Source organism: Phyllostomus hastatus, unplaced genomic scaffold, assembly GCF_019186645.2.
Source record: "Phyllostomus hastatus isolate PE091 unplaced genomic scaffold, TTU_PhHast_1.1 phas_contig_210, whole genome shotgun sequence".
NCBI classification, from domain to species: domain Eukaryota; kingdom Metazoa; phylum Chordata; class Mammalia; order Chiroptera; family Phyllostomidae; genus Phyllostomus; species Phyllostomus hastatus.
In genome coordinates, this window is record NW_025333737.1 from 717,345 (window position 1) to 745,268 (window position 27,924).

General features: G+C 40.2%; 1 protein-coding gene across 2 annotated transcripts in view; it reads left to right on the top strand.

Annotated features, from left to right (window-relative positions):
* SMG6 (SMG6 nonsense mediated mRNA decay factor) overlaps window positions 1-27,924 on the top strand; it is a 222,741-nt gene that overhangs the window by 47,703 nt on the left and 147,114 nt on the right. For both annotated transcript variants that reach the window (XM_045836380.1, XM_045836381.1), the window contains exons 9-10: window positions 7,376-7,437; window positions 14,225-14,370. In XM_045836380.1, the coding sequence (XP_045692336.1) occupies window positions 7,376-7,437; window positions 14,225-14,370 (208 nt within the window). The remainder of the gene's footprint in view (window positions 1-7,375; window positions 7,438-14,224; window positions 14,371-27,924) is intronic.

Sequence of the window (27,924 nt, forward strand, 5' to 3'; positions counted from 1 at the left end):
ATGCTATTACAGTTATTCCGTTACCCCCCTTCATTCCCCTCCCCCCTGCACATCCTCTCCCACCCACATTCCCACCCTTTAGTTCATGTCCATGTGTCCTAAGTTCTTTAGCTTCTACATTTCCCATACTATTCTTGCTCTCCCCCTATTTTCTACCTACCATCTATGCTACTTATTCTCTGTACCTTTTCCCCCTCTCCTCCTCCTCCTACTCCCCTGTTGCTAACCCTCCATGTGATCTCCATTTCTGTGGTTCTGTTCCTGTTCTAGTTGTTTGCTTAGTTTCTTTTGGTTTTTGTTTTAGGTGTGGTTGTTAATAATTGTGAGTTTGCTGTCATTTTACTATACATGTTTTTTATCTTCTTTTTCTTAGGTAAGTCCCTTTAACATTTCATAAAATAAGGGCTGGTGATGACGAACTCCTTTAACTTGACCTTATCTGAGAAGCACTTGATCTGCCCTTCCATTCTATATGAAAGCTTTGCTGGATAGAGCAATCTGGGATATAGGTTCTTGCCTTTCATGACTTGGAATACTTCTTTCCAGTCCCTTCTTGCCTGTAAGGTCTCTTATGAGAAATCAGCTGACAATCTGATGGGAACTCCTTTGTAGGTAACTGTCTCCTTATCTCTTGCTGCTTCTAGGATTCTCTCCTTCATTTTTACCTTGGGTAATGCAGTTATGATGTGCCTTGGTGTGTTCCTCCTTGGGTGCAACTTCTTTGGAACTCTCTGAGCTTCCTGGACTTCCTGGAAGTCTATTTCCTTTGCCAGAATGGGGAAGTTCTCCTTTATTATTTGTTCATATAACTTTTTCACTTGTTGCTTTTTCTCTTCCCCTTCTGATACCCCTATAATTCGGGTGTTGGAACGTTTAAAGATGTCCTGGAGGTTCTTAAGCCTCTCCTCGTTTTTTTGAATTCTTATTTCTTTATTCTTTTCTGATTGTATGTTTTTTCTTCCTTCTGGTCCACTCTATTGATGTGAGACCCATCTTTCATTCCATCGCTGTTGATTCCCTGTGCATTTTTCTTCATTTCACTTATTGTAGCCTTCATTTGTTCCCCTAATTTGCAACCAAAATCAACCGATTCTGTGAGCATCCTGATCACCAGTGCTTTGAACTGTGCACCTCATAGATTGGCTATTTCTCGGTTGCTTAAAAGTATTGGTTCTGGGGCTTTCATTTGTTGTTCTGTTTGAGCCATCTTTTTTTTTTCCCTTTGGTCTGCTTACGTCTGTTACTTATGAGGGGCGGAGCCTTAGGTGTTCTCCAGGGTGGGGCACCCCAGTTGTTGGATTGTGATGCTGTATGTTGGGGCGGGGAAGAAAGGGAACGATGGCGCTTGCTCTGCTTTCCATCGGACCTCAGTCCCTTCTGCCGCTTCCCTGGAGCAAACTGGGCTCCTGTGATGCCAGTTCCCGTCTGGGTCTTTCCAACGACCTCTCCCGTGAGGCTGGGAGTCTCTCCCTGCGCCTCAACCCACACAGGTGTTTTCAGTCAGTGCCCCAAGGCTCTGTTTCCCAGCACTGGGATCCTGGGTTGCTCGCAGTGCCTTGCTTCACAATCACCGCCTCCCTGGGTCTGCAGGTTGCCACCCCTCGGCCGGGGTCTGCCAGCTGTCGCTTGAGCCCCCAGGGTCCACCTGCTGCGGTCTTGCGCACCCCGGATACCTTACACGCCTCGTCCCAATGCTCTCTGTGCCTTGACCAGTACTGGCTGCCCGACTCCGCCCCTCCTACCAGTCTGGATGAACATGTCTATTTTAACTCCTTGGTTGTCCGACATCCATACAGTTAAATTTTCTGTCAGTTCTGGTTGTTACTCTGTTTCTAAATTGTTGTCCCTGTCTTGGTTGTGCGAGGAGGCACAGTGTGTTTACCTATGCCTCCATCTTGGCCAGAAGTCCCCTAAAGTTTTTTTTTTTTTAATATTTGTTATATAAAAGTAGAAACATTCCCACAGATAAATTAATGATAATTTATGCTCCCCAAAACACTTAAAAATGCACATTGGAATTCCTTTTAATACTTAGTGCTCTTACTATCCTTAAAATGATTCACTTTTTAGAAATTTAGCTTTACACATAACTATTTAGAAGCAGGAGCAACTATTTAGGAATGGAAATGGGCATATTTCAGAATCTTCTCCTCTTGTGTTGTGTTTTTGCCTCTGAGCAGCTTCTTTCCCTTCTTTGCTCCAGAGTTCACAAAGCACTTAGCAGTTTTGAGTGATAATTACCAGGCCTTGCATAAAACATTTACTCTTCAAAATGCTTTAATTTGTATTATTTATTTTTGCCCTTTCAGCTCTGAGTTAGGTAATGGCAGTGGTGGAAATTACATTTTACAGTTGAGGAACAACCCAAATCATTTTACTCAAAATCCCATAGTTAATGGCAGGACAAACACCATTGTGAGTGTCTAGAGACTTAGCCATCTAGCTACTGCCATTAGTGTTTCTTTGGGTCTTTTGCTTTTAGATGGTGCAAAAGGCTCAGGAGTCCATCCATAGTGACTTGGGTTTGACTTTAAATAAAGAGTTAGGAGCCGTTTAATAATTACAACACTGTCTCTCAGGGCTATACCTAAGAAGCATTTTTAGTTTCTGGTGAACATTGTGTAAAAGTGCAAGAAAGATCTGGAGGCAGATAGTCTCATCATTGAAGGAGTAACATTTCTTTCTCTACCTGAGTGAGACCATCTGAGTGTATTGTTAAAAAACAAAAAGTTGCAGAAATGAAAGTCAGTCCATGATGTGTTGGAGAGGGAGGAAGCTCAAACCAAGACTTTCCTTACTGTGGACTTAGTGTCAGTTAGTTTCTCCAAAAGTTCTGCCTTAGTACTAGCCAACTTCGTATTGTTACATACAGTATTGCTTAGGCCCATATTGATCAATGTGTAACAAACCTCTCTCACTATAACATGTCTTATTACCTCTTTGTAGAATGCATCTACGTTTTTAACTCCTTTCCTACTTTAAGTGTTATTGGTGATTATAAAAAGAAAGTACAGCCCTGGCTGGTGTGACTCAGTGTATTGAGTGCTGACCTGAGAACCCAAGGGTCACTGATTCAATTCCCAGTCAGGGCACATGTCTGGGTTGCCAGCCAGGTCCCCAGTAGGGGGTGTGTGAGAGGAAAACACACAATGATGTTTCTCTCCCTCCTTTTCCCTCTCTCTAAAAATAAATACATAAAATCTTTTTTGTTTTTTAATTAATTTTTGCCCTAGCTGGTATAGCTCAGTGGATTGAGCATGGGCCTGCAAACCAAAAGGTTGCCAGTTCAATTACCAGTCAGGGCACATGCCTGGTTTGCAGGCCAGGTCCCCAGAGGAGGCCACCTGAGAGGCAACCACACATTGATGTTTCTTTCCCTCTGTTTCTCCCTCCCCTCTCTCTGTAAATAAAAAAATATAAGTAAATAAAATCTTTTTTAAAATGTTAAAAAAATTAATTTCTTAGTGTAATTGCCAAAGCTAAAAAAAGAAAGAAAGAAGGAAAGCAAGAAAGAAAGAAAAGGAAAGGAAAGGAAAAGAAACTGCAGTTGACGTTTTAGCAATGTGGAGGTCAGGCTCTGATGACCAGTCAAAAATCCAAAAATAACTTTGTTTTTAGATTTAAAAAATTTTTTTTTTTTTTAATTTTTAGAGAGAGAGGAAAGGAGGGAGAACGAGATGGAGAGAAACATCAATGTGTGGTTGCCTCTCACACACCCCCTGCTGGGGACCTGGCTGGTGACCCAGACATGTGCCCTGACTGGGAATCAAACCAGTCACCCTTTTGTTTGAAGGCCGGGGCTCAGTCTACTGAGCCACACTAACCAGGGCCCACATACAACTTTTGACTCCTCAAAAACTTAACTACTAAATATCCTACTGTTGACCTGAAGCCTTACCAAGAACATAAACAGTCCATTAATACCCATTTTGCATGTTATATGTATTAATGCTGTATTGTTACAATAAAGTAACTAGAAAAAAGTTATTAAGAAAAACATAAGGATGAGAAAATACATGTATAGAATTTAATGGAAAAAAATCTGTGTATTCTGTGTATAAATGGACCCATGCAAATCAAACCCTTATTGTTCAAGGGTCAGCTATGTGTTTAGGGTGACAGACACTTTCAGACTAAAAACAAAGCATTGGTTCTCATTAAGATCAGGGAGCATATTATATTTTTGCCTCTAGTTTGAAAAGTTACCAAAGATTCCCTTTACTCTTACTGGTAGAATACACATAGCACATTGAAATCCACTTTCTAGTAAAATGCAGTGATGAATGGCAAGTGCAAATTCAGGTAATTAAGTGAGCTTCCTTTATTGCCCTAGGGAAGGATCTTTGGGAAGTATAGATAGAACTACAATATTCAGAAACCTCTTGTTGCTCTCATTTTACTCCAGGAGGCATTGTGAGTCACACAGTGTGAGTTTCCTAATAGGTAAGGAAAGCTTCAGCATAAAACTGAACTGCTTTTTAGTTTGCTCCTATTTTCTCATCAGCTCTCTATGAATAAAACTCACCAGTTCTCTTCCTGAGATAGATGCAGTATAAGGGAAGGAGAACTTTTTGATATCAGAGGATCTAGGTTCAAGTTCTAATTCTGCTATTTACTGTTCAAGTTGCTTAAGTTTCTGAATTGCCTTGTGGCTTGGGGGATGGTAATTGCCTTGAACAAAATGGGTTAATTGTTTTGTTTCTACCAAAGTACCCTGTATATATAAATATAACTAACAAGGGATTTGTCCTAGTAATGGATGAGTTAACCAGTTTATGATTGACAGCTGTGGGAAAAGGGATAATTGAGTTAAAATAGGAATCAAGAGAATGTATACATATTTTACTTCATTCATTCATTCATTCATTCATTCATTCATTTTCAGAGAGAGGGGAAGGGAGAAAGAGAGGGAGAGAAACATCAATTGGTTGCTTCTCATACATGCCCCAATGGCTTTGAGGGGTGGGCAGGGGAACCTGCAACCCAGGCATGTGCTCTGACCAGGAATTGAACCAGTGACCCTTGACTTTGTGGGGTGATGCCCATCCAACTGAGCCACTCCAGCTAGGACTTACCTTTTTATTGAAATGATTTCATACTTGTAGAAAAGTTATAAGAATAATACAAAGAACTCCCATAAAGTCTTTACCCAGATTCTCCAGTTGTTAACATTTTACTACTTGTTTTATCATTCACTGGGAGAGAATGTTCAGCTAACACTTGAGTGTTTACAACAGGTCAGGCATGCTTTTACTTGCCTTATCTCATGTACCAACCCATTAATATATGGGTACTATTATCTCCATGTGTAGAAAGAAAAAATTAGGGAGGATAGATCAGTTACCTGAGATCCCACAGCAGGTAAGTGGCAGAAATTTGATAGGAAAGTCTGTTTTTCACCACTTTCCTCTGCTAGTAAATCTAGAGACTTACATTCTACCCCAGGTTTTGCAGCTAATGGTGATATAACCATTCGTAATTTATTTTTGTAGCAGCTTTTCATCTTTCCCTTCTGTTCGTGGAACTCAGTGTCCATGGCCTTGACCCACCTCACTGTAGAGAGAGGTTACCTTCAGTGAAGTATCCTGAGCTTTTTAACTACATAGCTCAGTGTTTGATATAGTATTGCTGACTAACTGTAATTCATTTACACAAAAATAAAGATTGGAGCTTGTATGTAGAATTTGCTCTTGAAGTCATTGGTGGGGTGAGAATGCACTTCTTTTCCCACACCTAGCTTCCGTATGACATAGATAGAATGACCATATCTTGATTGGTATTCTGTTTTGCAAGGGGATAAACCAGAAGAATTTTTCCTGTTGGGCAGAGTATCCAGGGTGCTTCTTGCCCTAACCACCCCCTTGAAATCAAGATTTTTGCTTTTGTCTGGCTTGTCTGAGCATATTGCTTCTAGCAGACCAGGGAAGATGACAACAGGGCTTGATTTTTTTATTGTCTTCACTTTCTTTGGAGTTGATCTGTTCCTCCACCCTTGTTTTGTTTAGAGGAATCTCTCCCTTCATAGCAGCAGGTTTTAATAGCAGCAGGTTTTCTAGAACATTGAACTGGGATTGTAAATTTGTTAGCTCATGGGCCAGATGTGGCTGGCATGTTTGTGCTTTGGGCTTGCCTAATGTTAAGATTTTTTTTTTTTGTTATTAGCCAACATTTAAAAGCCAAAGAATTTCATTTAAAAACCCAGCTTTCAGCTGTTCCTTAAAAAAAAAAAAAAGAAAGAAAGAAAGAAATGATAGTACAGCATCCACAAAAAAAAACTGGAGTGGACAAGCCACTGATTGCTACTGGCACCACCAACCTACTTCAAACCTGGCCCCTTGTAGACACTTGAATTTTCTGCTCCTGACCTTGAACCTGAAATTTAGTCTTTTTTTTTTTTAATATTTATTTATTTTTAGAGAGGGAAGGGAGGGCGATAGAGAGAGAGAGAGAGAGAGAGAAACATCAATGTGCGGTTGCTGGGGTTTATGGCCTGCAACCCAGGAATGTACCCTGGCTGGGAATCGAACCTGGGACACTTTGGTTCCCAGCCCGCGCTCAATCCACTGAGCTACACCAGCCAGGGCGAAATTTAGTCTTAAAGGGTGAAGTAGTATAGCCTTGGCCGGGTGGCTCAGTTGGTTGGAGCATCATCCCATACATCAAGGTTGTGGGGTTGATCCCTGGTCAGGGCACATACCTAGGTTGTGGGATTGGTCCCCTGTCAAGGCACTTATGGGAGGCATCCAATCAATATTTCTCACATCCATGTCTGTCTGTTGTCTGTCTCTCTCTCTCTCCCCTCTTCCTCCTTCCTCTCCCTCCCTCTAAAATTAATAAACATATCCTTAGGTGAGGATTAAAAAAAAGATGGAGAAATATAACTTGATGAACTAGTTAGTGGTAGGTTACTTTACCCTTGTTTACCAAAGAAGAGCACTGGTTTGTTGGTTAGATAGAAAAATAGATCATAAATAAGATTAGGGACTTATCCAAAATCTGTATTATCCTTATCCTTGTCAGTTCCCATTGTTATGGGGTAAGGGTGGCTCCTAGGTCTCAGAGCTAGCTGCAGACATCTTTCTACCCATTTATTGGGATTCAGCGCTTCATTCCCTGCACACAGCGCTATGTGTGCAGCGCTGCCAGCAGAGGGTGCTGTCCGCTTACTGAGCTTACTATCATTTGGCTCAGTTGAGCAGCAGCTGTTGGGCATATGCCCTGGGTCTGTGTGAGAGTTTGGGCATGTCCATTTGGTTCCCATCCCTAGTGCCCACCCCTTAGACCCTGGCCAGGTTATTTTGTCACTAGGGACTCTGTTCAGTAACAGGAAACTGGGGAAAGTTTAATTGTTTTCTCCTCTCTTTTTCCCATGCAGCTGAACAAAAGGTTCATCCTCAGTTTTCTCCATGCCCATGGGAAGCTGTTTACCCGGATTGGGTAAGTGTGCAGGATGTTTATTTTATTTTCCTACATTACAAGTCATTTTGGAATTTAATATTGTTAGCAACTAGACTGTGTTTGTAACTGAGGGCACAGGGTGTGAATTCTTAGAGGCCTCCACCTTCTCTTCCCTTCACTCACTCTCCTACTTTGCTCATGAGATTTGGGAACTACTACTCTCCACCCCTGTCTTTTCTTTCTCTACCTTTACAAAAGCCCCCTTTAAACAGTCTTTTCTCAACCCCCATTCCTTATCCCTCTGGGTTTCTCTTTCCTCTGCCTTCCAGCTCTACCCCTAGTAAAGGGGCTCCACAAGGAAGTCGTGCTCATTTCCTGGGCACAACTGTCAGAGGTCCTCCTTAGTGAGAATACTGTCTACTCATTTACCCTTAAAGAGAAGAGTAACATTTTTTTTTCTCCAGTATTTTCTCTCCTTCCTGAACCATACCCTTTTTTTCTGTGCTCAGGTGTTCCTGTACCATATCACTGATCTCAGTAAATGCTAAGGCTTTGCTGTGGTTTCACCATCTCTCGTGGATTTACATATAAATCTCAGGGAAGGTGTTGTGTGCAAAAACCCTGTTACTTCACCCATTAAATCCCTGGACAGAGATCAAGTTTTGAGTGTTCCTTTGATGGATCAGAGTTTTTCTTCACTGTGTAAAACAAGTGATCCTGAAAGCCTGACTAATGCCCGCCCACTAGAGCAGAGGTGTGCTCAGTGCCTCTTTAGAAGAGGAGTAGGTGGTGGTGCTCTCAGACATCTCTTCTGCACTTTAATATTGTCTGAATTGGAGGTTTTATTGTGAGCTACCCTTTGAGGTGATTCGTTTTGGATTATAGATCCCACTATTGCTGTCAGTGTTTCCCTTTCACTTTCTGTCATAACCTTGTAAGTTTATCTGTGATGCTCTAGAAGTTTTCCTTAGTGGGAGAGACTGAAAGGCTTTGTCCAGCTTTGAAGAAACATTTTTTATGAATGGTGAACTAGAAAATGTGCTTATTACATATTCATTTGTCGTCAACTTGGTCAAGAGGGAGGGACAGTGACAGCCATCACAAGGGTAGTCTTAATCTAAATGATTTGGAGTGCTGCCAGTAGATGTATCTATTAGTAGAAATAAGTGTGAGGTAATTCACTTGGGAAAAGTAGCTAGGTGCATCAGTAGCTCCCCTCTCCCTGTCTCCCCTACCCCCATGTAAGCTCTGTTCTGACAAGAGCTTTTGCCTTAGTGCCTGTCATGTAGTAGATGCTCAGTAAGTATTTGTTGTATAAATGAGTGACTTGTTACAGAAATAGATAGGCTAAAAGGCTGAAGAGAAGGAACTAGTATTCTAGTAGGTTATAGTAGACTCAGGCCAGTCATTAGTGAGTTATGTAAGCTGCAGTTACAAGTGAGCAAAATGATAACATCACTTTATAAAATACCGCATCATAGCATGGAATACTGTTGTGCTGCACTTAAAATAGCTACTACGGTTCTTTATATCTTTATCATCTTTTTTAGTTTTCATTTTTAAAATCTTTCTTTCCCTAATTTTTCACTCAGTTTTTCTCCTGTTTACCTATGTTCTTTAAATTTTCATGTACCATGTTGCTTTAAGTCAGGACTGCTCAACCTCTGTACTGTTGATATTTTGAGCCTTTTAATTTCTTTGTTGTAGGGAGCTGTCCTGTGCATTGTAGGATGTTTAACAGCATCCCAGGCTTCTACCCACTTCATGCCAGTTGCATCACTCCCCTCCTCCCAGTTGGAACAATTAAAAATGTCTCCAGACATTGTCAAATGTTCTCAGGGAGTTAGGGGTGGTTGCAAAGTTGCTCTTGGTTGAGAACCACTGCTCTGGGTATGTGTTAGATCTTTTAGAGACTTTGGGGACTAAAGAAGGTATAAATCTTGGTCCAGAATGTAGGAACATTTAGGATATATTTTTTTATCAAGTTAGGACATTAGTAGTTTTCCCCCTTTTAAAATTCTCACATTTAGATACATATATTTTGGAGGAGGTTTAGGAAGGAACCACAATAATGGTTAAAAAGCTAGAAAGTGATTGCTGAGAGGAAAAATTCATCTTAAAAAAGTTAAGGTAAAAAAAGGTTTATTTAAAGACAGCTGTGGGTTCTCCTAACTGTGTTTAACTATAAAAGTTATAACCAGATAGTTTTGATTTCTGTGGGACGACAGCAAGAGAAAATAGGCTTATGTTGCAGCTGGAGAGATTTGGGTTAGGTGTAAGAAAATTTCACACAGGGATGTATGTTCAGGCATTTTCTTCTTTGGAATCCTTTAAAAAAGAATAGATTATCTCATTTGTCAGAGGTGGTTTGCTGTGGTCCAGATTATTTTTCAGTATCTCTTCCATTCCTGCATGTAAGATATTCTGTTGGCAAATGATAAGGCCAATCTAGCTTCACCTGCATAAAAAATGAGTTATAGTAGTGTTCACATGAGGAAAACGTATGTAAATTCTAGGCACTCCGGCCCCTTGATGAGTATTCCTCCTATGCTGTCCTGGAGGTAAAAGAGAATTTTGCCCCATATTTATTCTGGAAGGCCGAAACAACAATAACTTTTCTATTTAAAAAAAAAAGTATAGATGTCTCTAAGACTAGAAAAGCAATGAGTCTAAGCCACACACAACAACATGGATTGTTGCCTAATTACTAAGAAGAAGTGAAATGTGGGAGGCGTTGAAAACGAATTAAGAGTGAGGAGGTTGTAATGGGGAGCAGCTGAAGACACATCCACTGTCCCGCCTGTCTTTTGAGTAAAGCCCCATCATTGCTCTCCAGTCTTCATCTTCTCTGTGCCTAGCCTTCCAAATTGCATCAACATGTGCTTGAATGCCTACTGTGTGCAATATGAGTTTCTTTACTCAGTTACAAGACCTTGAGAGTGAACAAGTCAAAGCCTCTGGGGGCTTCGGTTTCCTTATCAGTAGTTTAAATAGATGATATCCAAGGTCCACTCCAGTTCTTAATGTTCTGTAGCACTAAAACTCTTCCTCTCATTTCTACCCTTGTCACATGGCTTAGTCTTGTTTTTGTTTTTGCTACTGGGTTGCTTTTGTCTTACTCAGTTTTTAAAAATTAAGTTGAGAAGAGTTATGAAGCCTGATTCTTTCGGAAGACAATGTTGTCTAGCTCAGCTCTGTTCCTTAGCATCTGAAAGGTTGGGTCCTGCCCCATTAGTCACTGTCTGAGTCACTCCTGGGTTTAAGTCCCAGTGTTGTCTGAAAAATTGGTTTTATAAAACTACCATTCAAATGAGACAAGGTGTCTCTAGAGATCATTTTGGAAAGCAGTCCCTTAAGTCAGTGAAACACATATCCTGAAAATGATCGTATCTTCCGCAGTTTTAAAGGATCGGACAGAATTCTGTTAGGCTTAGGAAGAGGAATCCGCCAGGAGTGCCAAGTGGCTCCTGACAGACACTTGCTTTCCTAGTGAGAAGCAACAGATCAGAACTGTACTTGGACTCTGCTGAGGGAGGTTGAGAAGCCGGCAGCCTGTAGACTTTTCACTTGTGATAAATAGAATAATTTTGCTTCCCATTATCACCTTGGTTAAAGTTACCAGTTTAGTTTTTTACTTGCCTAGTCATGCTGTTTGCACAGCTTCAGGATCTCTTGGAATTCAAAGACTGATATATTTATTTTGGTCTTTGAATTGTTAAAGATATTATGTTTGTATTTTGATTTACCTTTAAAATTATAAATGTTTTATATAAAAACCCATAGTATGCATTGTAGGAGAAATCTTTTTATTTCTTTTAAAATTATAAATGTTTTATATAAAAATTGATAGTATGCATTGTAGGAGAAATCTTTTTATTGTATACAGTGCTTATTGTAAAATACTTTAAAAACTCAAGAAAAAGAAGAAATAAAAAATTACCCATATTTTCACTATCCAGAGATAGCCGTCCGCTGTTGGTACTTGATGTATATATATTTTTTCTTTCTATACATCACGCACACACATTTATTTTTTAAATATGCATCAAAAGAGTTTGCATTAAACTGCTTTGAAACTTTTCATCTAATATATGTTAAACTTTATCCACATGATTAAAAAATCTAATACAACTTTTAAAAAATAGAATTCAATTTCACAGGTGTGCCTTCTTAATTATCTGCTATTATTGAACACTTTAGGCTGCTTCCAATTTTTTGCCATTACAAATACCATCTTTTTGTGCTTTCTCTCCTCCTATGTTGCTAGTGCTACTGCTGCTTCTTGGCTAACAATTATTACATAAGTAATATACAAAATCTCATTAAAATGTAGCATTACAGCTAAGGCTAAATTTCTCTCAACTCTCTCCCAACCCTGTGCTCTCCAGAGATAATACCAGACATTCAGTTGTGTATTTTCCCAGATTCTTTTACTTCATTTATGTATTTACATATGTATCCATAAAAACGATAATTTTATTTTGTGGGTTTTTTCTAAACATAAATTGTATTCTGTCATTGTCTCTGTTTTAGTATAATTTTTATTCTATAATATGGATTGTAGCAAAGAGAAAGATGTAAAACTGCTTAAGAGGTAGTTTGAGGCCAAAACCAGATAGCATTTTAGGTACAAAATTGGGAATCAGAAACCACATTATTGAGCTTGGAGGAAGTCTTTTATCTGTGTGTCCCTTGGTTACTGCCTGACAAAGCTGATTTTGTCTGAGTAGATCCATTTTCCCTCATATCTCAGAATTGAAGTTACTCTAACATACATTCTTATGCATTTGATTTTTTTTCTTTTTTTTTTTTTGATGTTGAACTAGTTGAAGGGCAAAGGGAAGAATTAAAAAAAAAAAACAAATTTAAGAAAAAGATGTGGACATTTGGCCTGGTGTTCTTTTCAGACCCCAGTCTGATCTACAGAGTGCTAATGGATGTTTCAGTTCCCATCCCAGGGAAGAGGTTTCCTCAGACACAGCTTCGAAGCAAGACTGTCCCACGTGACACTCTGTCATATCGTTCTGTGTTGGCTCTCTACCGCCTTTCAACACGGAGACACATGGCTCTGAAACTTGCCCAGTGTGACTGCTTTTCAAGCAGAGTGAACTCTGCTGTTCTCTTAATGAGAAGTGCTAGCCCCCCTCCCCACCTCCGACCAGAAAGAGTGCTGCACAGTGTCAGGATTTAAAATGAAACCTTTGTTACAGCTCATGGGGAAAATGGATCCAATCCAGCTCCAGGCATATCACTCTGCCACTCCAAACCTACCAAGGGTTTTAATGGTTCTGAAACATTTTAGAGAAAGAAGAAAAAAAGAGGGATTTTTTTTTGGTGGTGGCAGTGGTTGTGTATGGGGGGGTATTTTTTTGCAGGGGATGGAGCACTTAAAATGGCATATGGGGATGGGCAGCAAAAGCATGGCATGTTTTGTGCCAATGAAAATGAAGAAAAGGGAACTGGAATATAAACTGTAATTGACCCATAGCTGTGGCATGATTTCTGGATACCAGAAGGTCAGTAATAAGAGTTTCCATCCAGGGGCAAGGAATGAAGATTGCCAAGATGCCAGAAAGCTCTGGAGTTTGCTAACCTGGGGAGGGTTCTAAGTGGGGGAAGGGTCAGGTTTGGGTTAAACTAGAAGTACCTTTCCCTAAGACTTGAAACTGTTTTTGTCTTTTTAAGAAGGATTCCCTTTCCTGTGGCTTTTCAGAAGCTGTATATTAATCCAGCCTGAAACTCTTCTTTACCCCATCACCCTGTGCACTATAAGTAGTTTATTTGTTTTTTTGATAGGGGAGGACTTGAGGATGGATAAAAGATACTTTCCTGACCGTGAATTGCTCAGCATGGCCCTGAGGCCCAATGTGCCTGGTTTCTCTCTCTAGCACCAAGTTTGAATTTGCTTTTTATTCCTGAGGACTTCAGCTGTGGTTTGTTGCTATTGCCAAAGGAGCTCCAGGCATGCACCACTGTTTGGAATCCAGTGGCCACATTTGGCAAGCAGTGGTTTGAATGACCTCTCTTTAGGAGCCCTAGGTCACTGGCTGGGTTTCTACCTCCCTACATTACAGGCTCTTCCTGTATTGGGAGTGGCAGTTGGCCAGGGCATTATATTTCCACTGGCCTGAGAACATACAGACCTTGATGAGCAGAGTCTTGCGAGAGCAAGGAGGGCAGCAACACAGGAAAGGCTGAAACAGATCATTGGGGTCCTAGGTCTGAGGATTTTTTAAGGGGAACTTTGGGATCCTTAGGTAGAGCAATTAGTGTGATAGTGCCTAAGAAGATGGCAAGAGAACTATTTCTGGTTTCTTGAAGTAAAGCCTTGAGTGAAGATCCTTAGATTCATGAACCAGAGACCTACATATTTGGGGAATATGTAGGTCTTAGAGCTTAAAGGAAATTGGTTTGCTATTTAGAAAAACTGATTGTTTCAGAGAGAAACTTTGATTTCATTTCAGCTTGAATTCAGTTATTGCCAGGGGTTAGGAAATAGCATACCAAAGTATAATAACTCATGGTGATTTATCCAAAATTGAATTGATTCCATCTCCAAACCCAGAGAAATTGTCTCTTAAATTTGTCCACAACATTAGACTAGCAAGAAGGTTTGTGAAAGTAGCAAACAGACATCGTAGACATTAGTTGTCTGCTTTAAGAGAGAGAGATGGAGAAAGAAAGAGAGAGACAGAGGTGGTGGGGGAGAAGAATAAAGGGAAGGAAGGAGGAAGAGAAGAGAGAAAGGGTGTGTGTGTGCGTGCGTGTGTACACACATAAATACTCTTGGGGATGTCCCTCACTGATGGGCTGGATGTATTTGTAGGATGGAGACATTCCCCGCAGTGGCTGAGAAGGTTCTCAAGGAGTTCCAGGTATTGCTGCAGCATAGTCCCTCTCCTATTGGAAGTACTCGCATGCTGCAGCTTATGACCATCAACATGTTTGCTGTACACAACTCCCAGTTGAAAGGTAAGACATGTCCAATTTCTTTATGTAGACAGATAAAGATTAATCTAACTTCTTTTCCATGCTACCATACCACTACACCTGCCCCTAACAAACATGCACACACACCCATACACACCCTTCCCCACCATTGCCTCTCATATACTAATTTTACTCCTTAAAATCTGTATGACTATCTAGTGCTTGGGTGGGATGAAAGGAGGGAATCATGGGTATAGAGCTTAATTTGCAAACCCAGAGATGCTGTTGCACATCTGGCCATGCTAAAGGCAGCAGCAAGGCCTCTTGGAGTCTGCAGACCCAGAGCCTCTCCCAGGGGAGAGGCATTGCTGAAATGTTTCATTGCAGAGACCATACGCTTGGCAGGGATTGGGAATAGCTGTTTCTGGACTCATGTACCCTGTTTGTTCAGTATGGAAAAGTCTAGTTCCCTGTGGGATATCCCTTGTGGGAGCCTGCCAGGGAGTAAGAACAGAGAATTGATGAGCTTTGGTGACTCAAATTGGAAGCACAAAAATCACCAGGCCCAGAGTTTGGCTAACATACTGGTGTGCATTCTGAAATGCTTTTTTGAATACTCGGTTTTTTTGAGGTGGGGAGTATGGTATGGGAGTGGGGAATGCTGTTTGGCAGGTTTTTTAATGTTCTTTACAACCAGGTCATAGCCAAAGGATGTTACCAGGATCTCTTCCCTTCCCTTCCCACCGCTTAGGTAAGGATATGTGCTTTGACTTGATGGAAATACGTAGCATAGGGATGACATTATTTTGTGTGTGTGTTTGCATGGGAGATTTGGTCCATGCCAACAAAGAATTGTTTTAGAGCATTGACAGAGTAAAGTTTGGTCTCAGGACTGAAAGGTTATTATCTGAAATGCCAAGAAATGGGAATTGTCCCATGGAGACTCCTGGTGTTTCTGGACAGAGTGTCACTAGTTCTCTTATTGCACCCCTTTTTTTTTTTTTGTACTTTCTTCCACTCTGAAATTGACTTATTTCCCTCCCCACTGATATTTGGGGGTTCTGCATCAGCTTGCTGGCGGGGGATTTATTTCTCCCCTAATAAGTAGGTATGCCACAGTTTCCCTAGGCCCTGTGCTCGTCCGCTTGGGTTTTCAATCACATCTGAATCGTAGAGGACTTTCTCCTCTCAAAGTTTCCTGCTCTATCATTTAAAACTCCCAGCAGAAGGCAAGATGCAGAGGCTGAGGTGCCATTTTGAACTTGGCTAATTATTCCTAAGAACAGCTCTGAGGAAGTATGCAGTCCTGAGGGCAGTGGTGGTTTCCAGGAAAGAGGAAATAAAGTTTATAAGTGCTATCCTGGTGAGACTGTGAAGTCCAAAGGGGCAGGAGATTGATTCCTTCTTCATTACTCTCCTGGCTCTGCTATGAAGTGGGAAGCTCACTGGACTCAGGAAATGGGGCTTCCTGAGGTGCCCTCCTCTTCATTTTCCTGCCTTCCTCTAACCTCAATCCACAGAGTTCAGTCAGCTGCCTGTCACAGAGCTGCAGCCTCTGCCAAGGTGTTTTTCTAGCATCAAGTGACTTGTAATCTTGGGAGGTGTGACTGTAAAGGACATGCATCTCTTGCCTGTGAAGCAACTATTGTCAGCAGCTTCTGCTCCATGAAAAGGAATACACTGTGGCCTTTCATAGGCCACCTGTGAGTCCTTCTCTTATAGCTGTTGTTTAGTGAAGGTTAAAAAATACAGATGAAAGGAAGGTGAGATGGTAAGACCAGAGAAAGAAGGAAATAGGTGGTTTCCCCGTTGGAGGCCAGGGTACTTTTTTTAAAAGGACTCTTCCGTGGTAGGTTATGTGTGGACCCGCTAGCCAGGAAGGGCATGTTAGAGCCTGTGCGTGAAAGTCCACTACTCATTTCTGGCCTTGTCCTGATGCTCACCTCCATGAGGCAACTGGGGCCAAGAGAAGGATGATACGAGGTTGTCAGAAGCACCAAGGTTGTTTCAGGGAAAAACAGCCTGGGCCACAGGATATAACACTCAGCTAGGACAGAGAGCTCTGTGGACGTGCTGCCAAGTACCCGGTGTGCAGCTGAGGCGGCTGTCCAGACCCCACTGTGTGGGCTGCCATTGGGAGAGGAGTGAGCAGAGCACTCAGCAGGACTGGTTGGTGGGAAGATGCACTTTTCCATTTCCCAGCATATGAGTCATCTTCTCTGGGGCCCTGTGCTGTGCTTGTATGGACAGTGGCAAGAAGGGGGTGTTGTGGCTGAGTAGCAGCATCTGTGCCGGGGGTGGAGAGGGACAGGGGGTTGGGGAGAGGGTAAAGGTTTAAATCCTTCACTAATCGGCAGCAGTTTGAATCACATTTTTATGAGTAAGGAAGTGATAAATCAGCCCTTAGTGTTCAGCCCCCAAGTCCTGTCCACCAGTGCCCTTCTAAAGTCCTCTCTCCAGGCCACTCTGCTTGCTGTCAGAGTCGCCAGCCACCCAGCTGTGGGACCCAGGCTGTCTGAAACCAGGAAGCAAGGGCCTGATGCTGCCTGCCCCTCCCAGGTGCTTGGGGTCTATGGTGATTTGGCAGTCACTGCAAGTTACAGAACATCTGGGCCATCATTTTTCTTTCCATTCTTTCTTGGACATGTCCTTCTGGGTGGGTGTTTGTGTGTATCAGTTCCTGGACTCTGTGGAGAAGGAACGTTCCAGCCTGAAGCAGAGGTGATCTGCAGCCCCCAAGGCAATTAAGGTCCTCTTAATCTGTGCCTGGGCTTCCCTGTTGTAGATGTGGACCTAAGGAGTATGATTTGAAGAGCAACAGGAACATCTTACTAAAAAGTATGTCCTTCATGATGCCACTAATTAATTTTTGTGTGTGTTTTCAGTGTTTCCCTTGTATTACCTGTCCTTTTTTCAAAGTACCTATAGTCCAGGGTAGAAATGATACTAACACTTTTGTGTGATTGCTTTTTATATATGATTTCCTTATGATCAAGAGAGACCAAAAACTGTTGAAAAGCTTTGGACACCTCACAAGACAAAATAGAGGAAAAAATTCAGACAGTGGTGAGAGAAAGGCATCCTTTCCCATTTCTTAGGTTATAGTTTTTCCTGGAGCTCAGGGAGGCATAGGTTGTCAGGTCAGATTTGCCCCCCTGTCCATAGGGGAAAATGAGTTGGGTTATGCCACATAATTTTTCCAACTAAACTTTCAGATCTTAACGCTCATGGGTTCAGGGCTATTGGTGGGGAGGCTGTTATCTCTTGCTCTAATGAGTGCTATGCAAAAATCCCTCATCAGTGGGCCTACAGAGAGTCTAGAATCCTAGTACTCTGTAGTGAAGTGTTTGGGGACAGATAAATTTGAGGGATGTTTGGGGTCCCTTAGCAGAGTACCTGGAATTTATTAGGCACTCAGTAATTATTGAAAGTATGGATGAAGAAGGCAAGCCAGCCCTTATTGAACAGTGTGTTCCTTACCTGGCTTGTGTCCAAAATTGTCTTTTAGCGAGTGATACATGGTGGTGATAGGTGGTTCCCAGAGTGATGTCACCACTGGAAATCGCTCTGTGACATTCCCGAGCCTGAAGGGAGAAGTGGGGCCTTCTCCATGTGCCTCAGCATTTAATACTTCAGTAGCAATCTGATTGGCTGATGTGATACTGGAGGGTGAACCGTTGATTTAAACCACAAGCACTCTAAGAATTTTAATTTTTTAAAAATTCTGTAATTTAAGGAAATAAAACTCTAGTTTCTTGAAGAGGAGTAATTGAAGCAACATTTGTGGTAGGGCATCACTGAAACCCAATTGCATCTCCCATCTGTGCCCAATTTGCTCCCATCCAGCCTTTTCTCTCTCTCTCTTCCTCTTCCCCCCTCTCTCTCTCTCTCTCTCTCTCTTTTTAAAAAATATGTTTTATAATTCCTGGAATCAAAACCATTTCAGGCACACACTGTTTTATTTTACTGTATTATTGGATTATACTTCCTATAAATCATTGGATGTTATTCATTGGCCACCACTGGAATAACTTCCCTTTTCTGTGTCCTGGGCCCCTCTTTTTCCTCTTCTACCAGTTCGTAGAGTGGCCTCCATTTCAGCCTTGCAGAAAAGCCCTGGTGGCAGCAAGAGGGCACCCAAGAGACACCTCTTGTGTGTGCCATTGGTGCTTTCTGCCTTTAGGGAACATTTAGGGGCTGGGATTGAGGCAGGGCTAAACTGGCATTCCTTTCATCATCAATTATGCTTGTTGCTTTTATGGTTTGTTAGTAATCTGGAGTTGCAGGAGGTAGACAGAGTGCTTCTGAAGAAGCCACATGTACTTCTCCAGAGAGAGAGAGAGAATGACAGCTGTGTATGGGACTGATAGAGCTTAACTCAGATGTGTGGGATACTTGAGATGGCGACCTCACACCTTCATGACGTTGTTGTGTATAGAGGTTGACTCTAATTGGGAAGTTTGATTCACAACCAGAATTTCTTTGTCTTTAGCATACAACCACCTTAGAGACCTTCAGTAAAGCAGTTTGCTCCCTTGTGGGAATTCACTTCTGTCTGAGTCTCTTGCCTAAGCAGAATGTATGAAGTGCCTAATCCTCTGCTTGTCAGAACAGTTGTACAGGAAATCCATCTTTCATAAGGGGTGAAACCTGAGTTTAGCAGTATAAACTGTCTCTCTCATTCCTCCTTCTAGATCTCTGGTGGTAGAAGCCCTTGGGCTTTTTCTCTTTAGGGATCGATCCATGGGTAGATATCTACAGGTAATCAGCACTGCCTGACCTTCATTTTCAGGACTGCTCAGTTTAGAGTAAATTAACAAAAAAAGAGCCAGCCTGGTCAACAAATTTTGTGAGAAATGGATTGAAAGGTCAGAAGAGGCTAGGCTTTAGAAGGCAGGTCAGAGGAAGATGCATCTTTCAGCCATGCCCTCTGTCTCTCTGGGGAAGATATCCCTATCAACAGGCTGCTTAGCATAGACTTCTTCCCTCAGAATTCCCTGGAAAAAAAGTAAAGAAGCACGTTTGTCAAGGAACCTTGCCAACTCTGACTTTCAGGGTCCTTGTTTTTTTCAGATTGAATTTGTTACTTTAGACTGGGAGAGGAGAAACAGTTATGAAAAGTTAAAGAAAGGAGAAAATTCAGTTATACAATGAAATTAAGCATCTTATCATGTCATTTCGATGCCCCAAGGTAACATCAAACAGTGGTTTGATGTCCATGGCTGCTTTGGTGTGGAGCACAGAAATGCAGCATCCCTTCATTGCCCAGTAGATAATGTGCTGGATACCTCATCTCTGTTGCCATTTCACAGCTTCTCAACGTGTGTGTATGCACGTGTGTTTTGATACAGGGTGGACTTATTCTGAAAAAAAGGACAGTATTGGGCAGAATATTGGCAGCAGGACTCTCAGCTACCTCTTCTGAGCTCTCTTTAAACTTTTCTTGAGGAGTAGAATTCTAAACGTGTGGCTTACAGAGAGCTCAGGCCTAACACGTTTGTTGAATACACAAAAGAAGCAGATATGTTCTGGGCATGAAGGTTGGGTAGAGTAGGTTGCACTTTGTACCCTAACCATGTAAATACTGGTGTGGGGAAGAATTGTAGCTTTCAGAGAGAGAGTTTAATAATGGCAACAGAACAACACTGTGATAATACCTAGTGATATTTTATAGTTGATACAAATGAATTCTCATTTGGTAAGGCACATATTTTGTGCCTTACTTTTTATTAAAAAATGTTTAATTTATTGATTTGAAAGAAATTTTTTACTTAGTGATTGAAGAGTGAGAAAAAAAGACATCAATTTGTTGTTCCACTTACTGATGCATTCATTGGTTGTTTCTTGTATGTGCCCTGGCTGGGGATCAAACCCACAACCTTGGCATGTGCGGATAATGCTCTAATCAACTAAGCTACCTGGCCAGGGCTGTGTCCTATTTTATAGTTGATGAAAAACATTTCAGAAAGGTTAAGTAGTGTAAATAAGGTTGCACAACTAGTAAATTACACTCAGGTCTCAAGAGTCCAGCTTTCTATATCAGAAGACACAAAAACTTCTCTGGACTGAATTGAGACAGCTTAACAATGCAAGCATCCCCTGCCCCTAAATCCCCTATCTGAGCAGTTGCTTTTCTTTGATGAAGAAAGTGATGCTTGCATCTGATTTGAGACTTAAAGAGGAACCAGAAGTAAAGATGAGGAAGTTGGGGGAGTCAGAATTCTCCCAAGTTCAAGTGGGGCCACAGGTAATAAGCTGGCAGAAGAATATGGTTCGGACAAATCTGGGTTGTCTGGGGTCCATTTATAATTGTCCCAGGTCACGGGTGAGAGGATGTCTCCATCTCACAGTGGAAAATGTTTGTTCGTGACCAGTTGGTAAAAGAATTGTTTGGTCTTTTTCTTCCTTTGGGTTATGTAGTATCTCTTGAAAAAGGGAGAAGGGGAATTTTTTAGGAATATTGTTTCTTACTTTCACCATCTTTTTGTAGTATCCTCGCTTTTTAAAAAGAGGCTTTCACATGCCATTCTTAGACTAGACAATGATTCTTTTTTTTGGCCTGGGGGTGAAGGGATGGATGTACCATTGATAAAGGAGTATGAGAGTATAAAGCATTTGAAAGAATGGTAAAGTGAATATATATGTAACCACCACTGAGGTTGAGAGGTAGAATATTGTCAGTACTTTAGAGGGTTCTTATGCATTTGATTCCAACTCTGGCGCTCCTTTGCCCTTTCAGTTAATAACCATCCTACCTGTGAAATTCATTCCCTTTTTAAAAAAATTTTTTTAATTTGTTGGGGTGATATTTTTAAAAGTTATATAGGTTTCAGGTGTACAATTGTATAATAATACATCATCCCCCTGCTTTTCTGTATAGTATTATCATCTGAGTATACACCCCCTAAACAATACATAGTTTTGTTTTGTTTGCATATAAATGGAATCTTGCTAATCACATTATTTATATCCTTTCTTTTTGGCTGATTTTGGCCCGCGTAGTGTTTGACTTCTGTTTATATTGGTGTGTGAAGTATTCATTTTCATTGCTACAATACTACATTTTATTCATTTATTACAGTTTATCCGTTCTTTATATATATATGTATTTTCTTTTTTGGGATATTATGACCATTGAGTCCATTGACAATTATTGTAATTCTTGGTATATTTGGATTTATATACTGTACCATTGAATTTTTAAAATCAGTTTCATTGAGGTAAAGTTTATGTACAAGAAAATGTACCCATTTTAATGGTGCATTTCTATGAATTTGACTAATTTATATACCTAAGTAACATTTTTTTACCTGTAATCTAAGTAACCATCATTGTAATCAAGATACAGAACATTTCCATCATCCCCAGAACTGCTCTCTGTGCCCATCACAGTTGCTCTCCATCCCTACCCTGACCCCAGGAAACCTGATTTGCAGTCTGTCACTATACACTGGATGTGTTTTTTCTAGAGTTTTATATCAATGGAATCATTCCGTGTGTGTACTTTTTTTGTGTCTGGCTTCTTTTGCTCAACGTAATGTTTCTGAGATTTATTCATGGTGTTACATGTTACCAGTATTGCTTTCCTTTGTATTACTGTATAGTATTCTGTTGTATGGATAGACTACAGTTTTGTTTGTCTAGTTACCTGTTGATGGAACATTTGGGTTGTTTCTAGTTTTGGGCTATCATGAATAAAACTGCCACAAATATTTGTACGAATTTCTTGTGAACATGTTTTCATCTTCCTTGGGTAAATACCTAGGAATGTATTTCCTGGGTCATATGGTAGGTGTTTGTAAGAAAGTGCTAAGCTGTTTTTCAAAGTGTTTTGAACCATTTTATATTCCCTCCAGCGGTATCTGAGAATTCCAGTTTTTTGCATCCTTGCCAACATTTGATATTGTCCGTCTTTTTTACTTTATCTGTTCTAGTGGATATGCAGTGCTATTTCATTTTGGTTTTAATTTCTGTTTCCTAGATGACTAAGATGATGAATGACTTTTCATGTACTTGCCATTTGTATATCTTCTTTGGCAAGTGTCTATTCAGATCTTTTGTCCATTAAAAAAATCAAGTTGTTTGTCTTTATTAAGTTTTATATAATTTGTATATAAGCCCCTTATCAGATAAATGATTTGCAAATATTTTTTCCCCAGCGCTTTTCCATTCTCCTATTCTGTTTCTTTTTTTTTCCTCCTTTCTCATTTTTGGGCATTTTTCCCCCATTCCTTCCTCTCCCCTCACTAGCTTACTTTATTTCTTTTAGTGGTTACCCTAGGAATTAAAGCATGCATACTTACCTTGCCAAAAGTCAGGAGTTACTCAGCATTTTTACTCTCCTTCTAAATAATACAGAGACCATGAAATGCTTAAATTCTATTCATTCTCTTCCCATTTTATTCTAATTTATATGCTGCTGTTGTGTATTATAATTCTTCTTTTCCTTTTAAACTCTATGAGACAAATTATTTTTGTTTGTTTTCATTATTATTATTATTATTGTTTTGCTGGTAAATGTGTATTTAGACTTGCCCTTGTATTTACTACTTTCTTTTCATTTCCTTTTGCATTTCAGACCCTCCACTGTGATCATTTTCTTCCCACCTTAATTATAGTCTTTAAAATCTATTTAGTGAAGTTCTGTTGATGATGGGCTTTTTCAGTTTTTATGTGTTTCAAAAAGGCTTTATTTTTCCTATTCCTAAAAGATCTTTTACAGGTATTCACGAGTAATAGGTTACAGTTATTTTCCTTCAGGCCATTTAAGATATTTTACTGTCTCTGGGCTTTCACTGTTGCTGATTGAAAGTCATAGTGATGATTGTTTTTCTTTTTAAAGTAGTCTATCTTTTCTCTCTGAGTGCTTTCCAAGTCTTTTTAAAACCTCTTTGATGTCCTGTACTTTCTCTTCTCTGTGAGTGATTAGACCTATGTTAAACCTTACTCAGTCTTTAATATCTTCTAAACTCTTTTCATTTTTCTTACTCATTTTTGTGCTACATTCTAGATCACTTTCTTAACTCTGTCTTTCAGTTCACTGAATTTTTCCTTGGCTATATCTAATCTGCTAAATATGCCTCACTGAGTGTGGTATTTTAATTACAAATTTTTATTTCCAGGTGTTTTGGGGTTTTTTTCCCCCTTTAAATCTACTCTTAGTAGTTTCTTGTTCCCTGAACATATTTGTGGAAGCTTTTTTTCGTTCTTTAAAACATTTGGAACATGGTCCTTTTAGAGACTATGATGAAGGGATTAGTTTAGGTGAGTTTCTGCTAATGTCTTGTTTCTGCTGGTTGCACATGTGCCTTCTAAAATTTTTCCTGTGTGATAGAAATTTTTTTTCTGTAATCTGCTTATTTTCTGTGGGATTTCATTAATGAGGATTCTTGGAGACCTGGAGTATAAATGAGGAAAGGATTTTTAATTTTGCTGTTGTTCAAAACCTGGTGTGACAGTCTAAAATAACCTTTCTAAATTAAAATATCTGCTTGAGGGTTTTTAGACCACCCAGGTAATGTGAATCCATACTGCATACCCCTGTGAAGACTAGTGTAAAGTCCATATTTTCAGTACCTTGTTTTTTTCTATTTTAGCCAGACCCAGGGTTTGACATACTGAATTTTCCAACTGTCTTTCCAAGGGGTTAAGGGTTATTTCTGATTCACTCCTATATGTTGACTGTAGCTCTGTGGGATCCTGGCTTTATGGCACAGATTTTGGGCATCCTCTTACATTGGCCATACCCATGAAGCTTGGAAACTGAAGTTCATCAGGTAGCAAATGTTCTTAGGGTGAAGCCTGGCTACATGCCACACTTATATCTCTAATTCCTTGTCTTTATCCAGTCCCTGATCAAAGGATTTCTTTTCCATTTACGAATTCATTAATGCTTTCTAAAAAGATTTTAAAAGTACTTTGAGGGTAATTATTTGGGAGAATAATTCTAGGTCCCTAGTCTACCTGCCTTTTTACTGGAGGAAATAGTATGCTTCCTTTTCCCTTTTTTACCATCAGACTCTAGCATTCTTTTAGCTCTGCCTGTGAGCAATGTGACTGGGGAACCTCTATCTAGGGTGGCAAGGACAGGAAGGCTTCTCTTTCAAAGAATAGCTCCTTTTTCAACTCTTAGTTTTATGGCAGTTGGTGTTACTGGGCTCATATTTTTAGATTTTTCCAAGAGGTTTTCAAGGTATAGACTTAGAGGACTAATTGGGTGGGAAGAAAGGAGAAAGAGGCCTGCAGCTGGAATGATAGAAGCCATTTCTTACTAAGAGCATATGAGCTGGAAATCTGGAAAAGAGTGCTCTCTAGTTTCAGTCACATTACATTACATATTTGGTGAACCCTGTTGGCCCATAAAATCCTTTCCATTAGTCAGGGTGCTCTGCGCTTTTGTTCTTGACTACTGCTGTTCTTAGAGCTGTTTGGTTTGCTTGTATGTCTCAGTTTCCTTTTTAGAAGGCAGATTGTGTTTTTTTGTTGTTTTTTTTTTTTTTACACTTCTTTAGTCCCTTCTTCAAAGATCAGGCTCCCATCTTGAGGCTTATTTCAGAAAATGCCCATGTGATCCCTTGCCCCGAGTGCCAACAGCAGATGCAGCAATTGACACGCTGCAGGGAATTTCCAACTGCTGGGCAGGTTTCTGAAATCCAGACACGTGCTGTTCACACTTTGGCTTCTGAAGTAAGGATCAGCGATTGAAAGAGGGGGGCAGCTGGTAGGGGACTGGAGGGAGAAAGATCTTATAATGCCTGCCCAGGGCTTAAGGCTGTGTCAGCTTTCTTCATCCCTTCTCCAGCTGGCTTTGGCAGAGTAGAGTAAATCACTGCAGAGTGAACTCACTGGAGGCTTCTTTGAGGCACACCTGTGACGTCATCCTGTTATCATTGCTTGTTCTGCATAACCTCCTTTTACCTCTCCCCTGAGAGAGGGTGATGCCCAGAACTCATGTCAGGGCAATGAGAAGAGAGAAATGTTTGGTAATCATCATTTTGAGATGCCTGCTTAAGGACACAGTTGCAGGCGGTTGACACATTCTTGAAGATTCCACATTGGGAGAGAAAACAGTGTTTGCAAACATTGCCTGAATACCTCTTGCAGATAAAACTGCTTTTAAAACATAAAGAGAAAGTCCAGAAAGACTTGAAACTCCTAAGTAATCTCTTTGTTACCTCTGTCTCCCCCTGCCCCCACCTCCTAACACACAGACACACAAACACATACATACATGCTCTATATAGCCATGAATCTTTTAAAAGCATTAGATCATGTCACTCTGCTCAGAATCCTCAACGGGCTTCCCATTTCTCTTAGAGTAAAAACTATAGTCTTTACAAGTCCTTTTTATATGGAAACTCCCCTGCCTCCCCACCCCACATTGCCTTTCTGTGACCTCTTCACTACTCTTTTCCCCCTGGCTTACTTTACTCTGCTTCAGGCACACTGGCCTTCCTGCAGGCCTTTTGATAAGCCAGGAATTCTCCCATCTTTGGACCTTTGCATTAGCAGTTTCTCTGCTTGGAATTCTCTGCCTTCAGCTATCTGCAGGGCAAATACCTCATCTCCTTGCTTAAATGTTACCTTCATGAGTCCTACCCTGATGATCCTATTAACACTGCTGCATTTCCACCCTGTACTCTTGATCTCCCCGTTCCTGCTCTACTTTTTTTTTTTTTGACACTTATTTTCTAATTACTAGATCACTTATTTTTTGTATATATGTTTATTATTTACTTTCCCCTGCTAGTCTGCAAGAATGTAAGCTCACTGCAGTTAGGAATCCTTGACCTATTTTATTTGTTGATGTATTGTGAGCATCTAGAACAGTGTCTAGTGTGTTGTAAGTTTTCTATATGTTTTGAATTGTGTTCAAGTAAAGAATTAAGTTTGTCAACAAATCAGTCTGGGCAATGAAGATTGAATGGTAAGGCTAGGGGTATCTGTTACCTTGGTCATTGTTCATAATCTTACTTGTCTTTCCTTGTTTTTTGTTAAGGTGACATTTCTGAAAATGTAATATCCAAATGCATGGTTTGCATCCTGACATTAAATTAAAATATATTCAGTGTACCTTGATATTAAGTGTTAATCCTGGAGCCAGTGTCTTTGGGGCTCTAAAAAAGCAAAATTTTTTCGAGAACAATATAAATTCTCTTTTTTTATAATTTCCTAAATCTTTCATCATTTATCCTCTGTCCTTTCTTCCTGCCCATAAATATTCTTTTATTTCTCCTTCTCTGCTTATTTACCATATTTTTACTGTCACCATACTGGAGTAATTGTCCTGTTTATGAAAACTAAATAATTTTTTAAAAAACATTTTGCCCTGGCTGGATATCTCAGTTGCTTAGAGTATAGTCTCGATATACCAAGGTTATAGGTTCAATCCCCAGTCAGGTTATGTATAAGAGTTAACCAGGGAATGCTTGGGTGGGTGGAGCAGCAGATGGATGTTTCTTTTGCCCGCCCTACCCCCTGCACTTCCTCTCTCTAGAAGCAATAAATAAAAAGAAAAAGAAGACTTAAAAATTATATATCTCATTAAAAAAGATTTAACATTTTGGGTTTTGTTGAGTGTACTAAATAAAAAAGAAGGAGGAAACACCTGTAAACCAACTTCCTAGCAATGATGTTCCTTCTACATCTATGTATGAATTTTCAAGTTCTTTTACACAGTTGAAAGGATACTGAAAATGTTTGATTCATCTGCTTTTACTTATTATATGTATTCAGTTATAAACTTTTTTGTAAACTTTTCTTTAAAGATTTTATGTATTTATTTTTAGAGAGAGGGGAAGGGAAGGAAAGGGGGAGAAATAGCAATGTGTGGTTGCCTCTCATGTGTCCCCTACTGGGGACCTGGCCTGTGTAACCCAGGCATGTGCCCTGACTGGGAATGGAGCTGGTGACCCTTTGGTTTGCAGGCCCATGCTCAATCCACTGAGCCACACCAGCCAGGGAGTAAACTTGTTTAGTGGTTGAATAGTGTTTTCATATGAATATTTTACATTTAATCATTACCTTTTTGGGGGGCACCCCCCACTTTTCTAGTGTTATAAATAATGCTATAATTAACATCTGTGTACATAAAACCTTTGTTTGCATTACATGTTGTTTATTAGAATATTTTTTTAGAAGCTCAGTTTTAGGGCTAAAGGATTTGAAGTCTTAAAGCTTTTGATACGTGATGCTGGATTCCTTTCTTAAGAAGTTGTGCCATCTTACACTCTTACAGCAGTGTTAGAGAATACCAGCTACCATCTCTTACTAGCATTGAGTGTTTTTTATGTTTTATAGTCTTTGGCACAGTGACTACATTCACACATTTGTTGAATAAATGATAGATGAATACCTATATTTTTTAATGGATTTTATTTTTTAGAAGTTTTAGATTCATAGCAAAATTGAGTGCAAAGTACAGAGTTGCCATATATCTCTTGCCCCAAACATGCATGACCTCCCCTGCTATCAATATCCAGAACCAGAGTGGTACATTTGATAGAATTGATGAACCTGTATTGACACATCATCATCACCTAAAGTTCATAGTTTACATTAAGTTTGGTGTTGTGAATTCTGTGGGTTATGACAAAT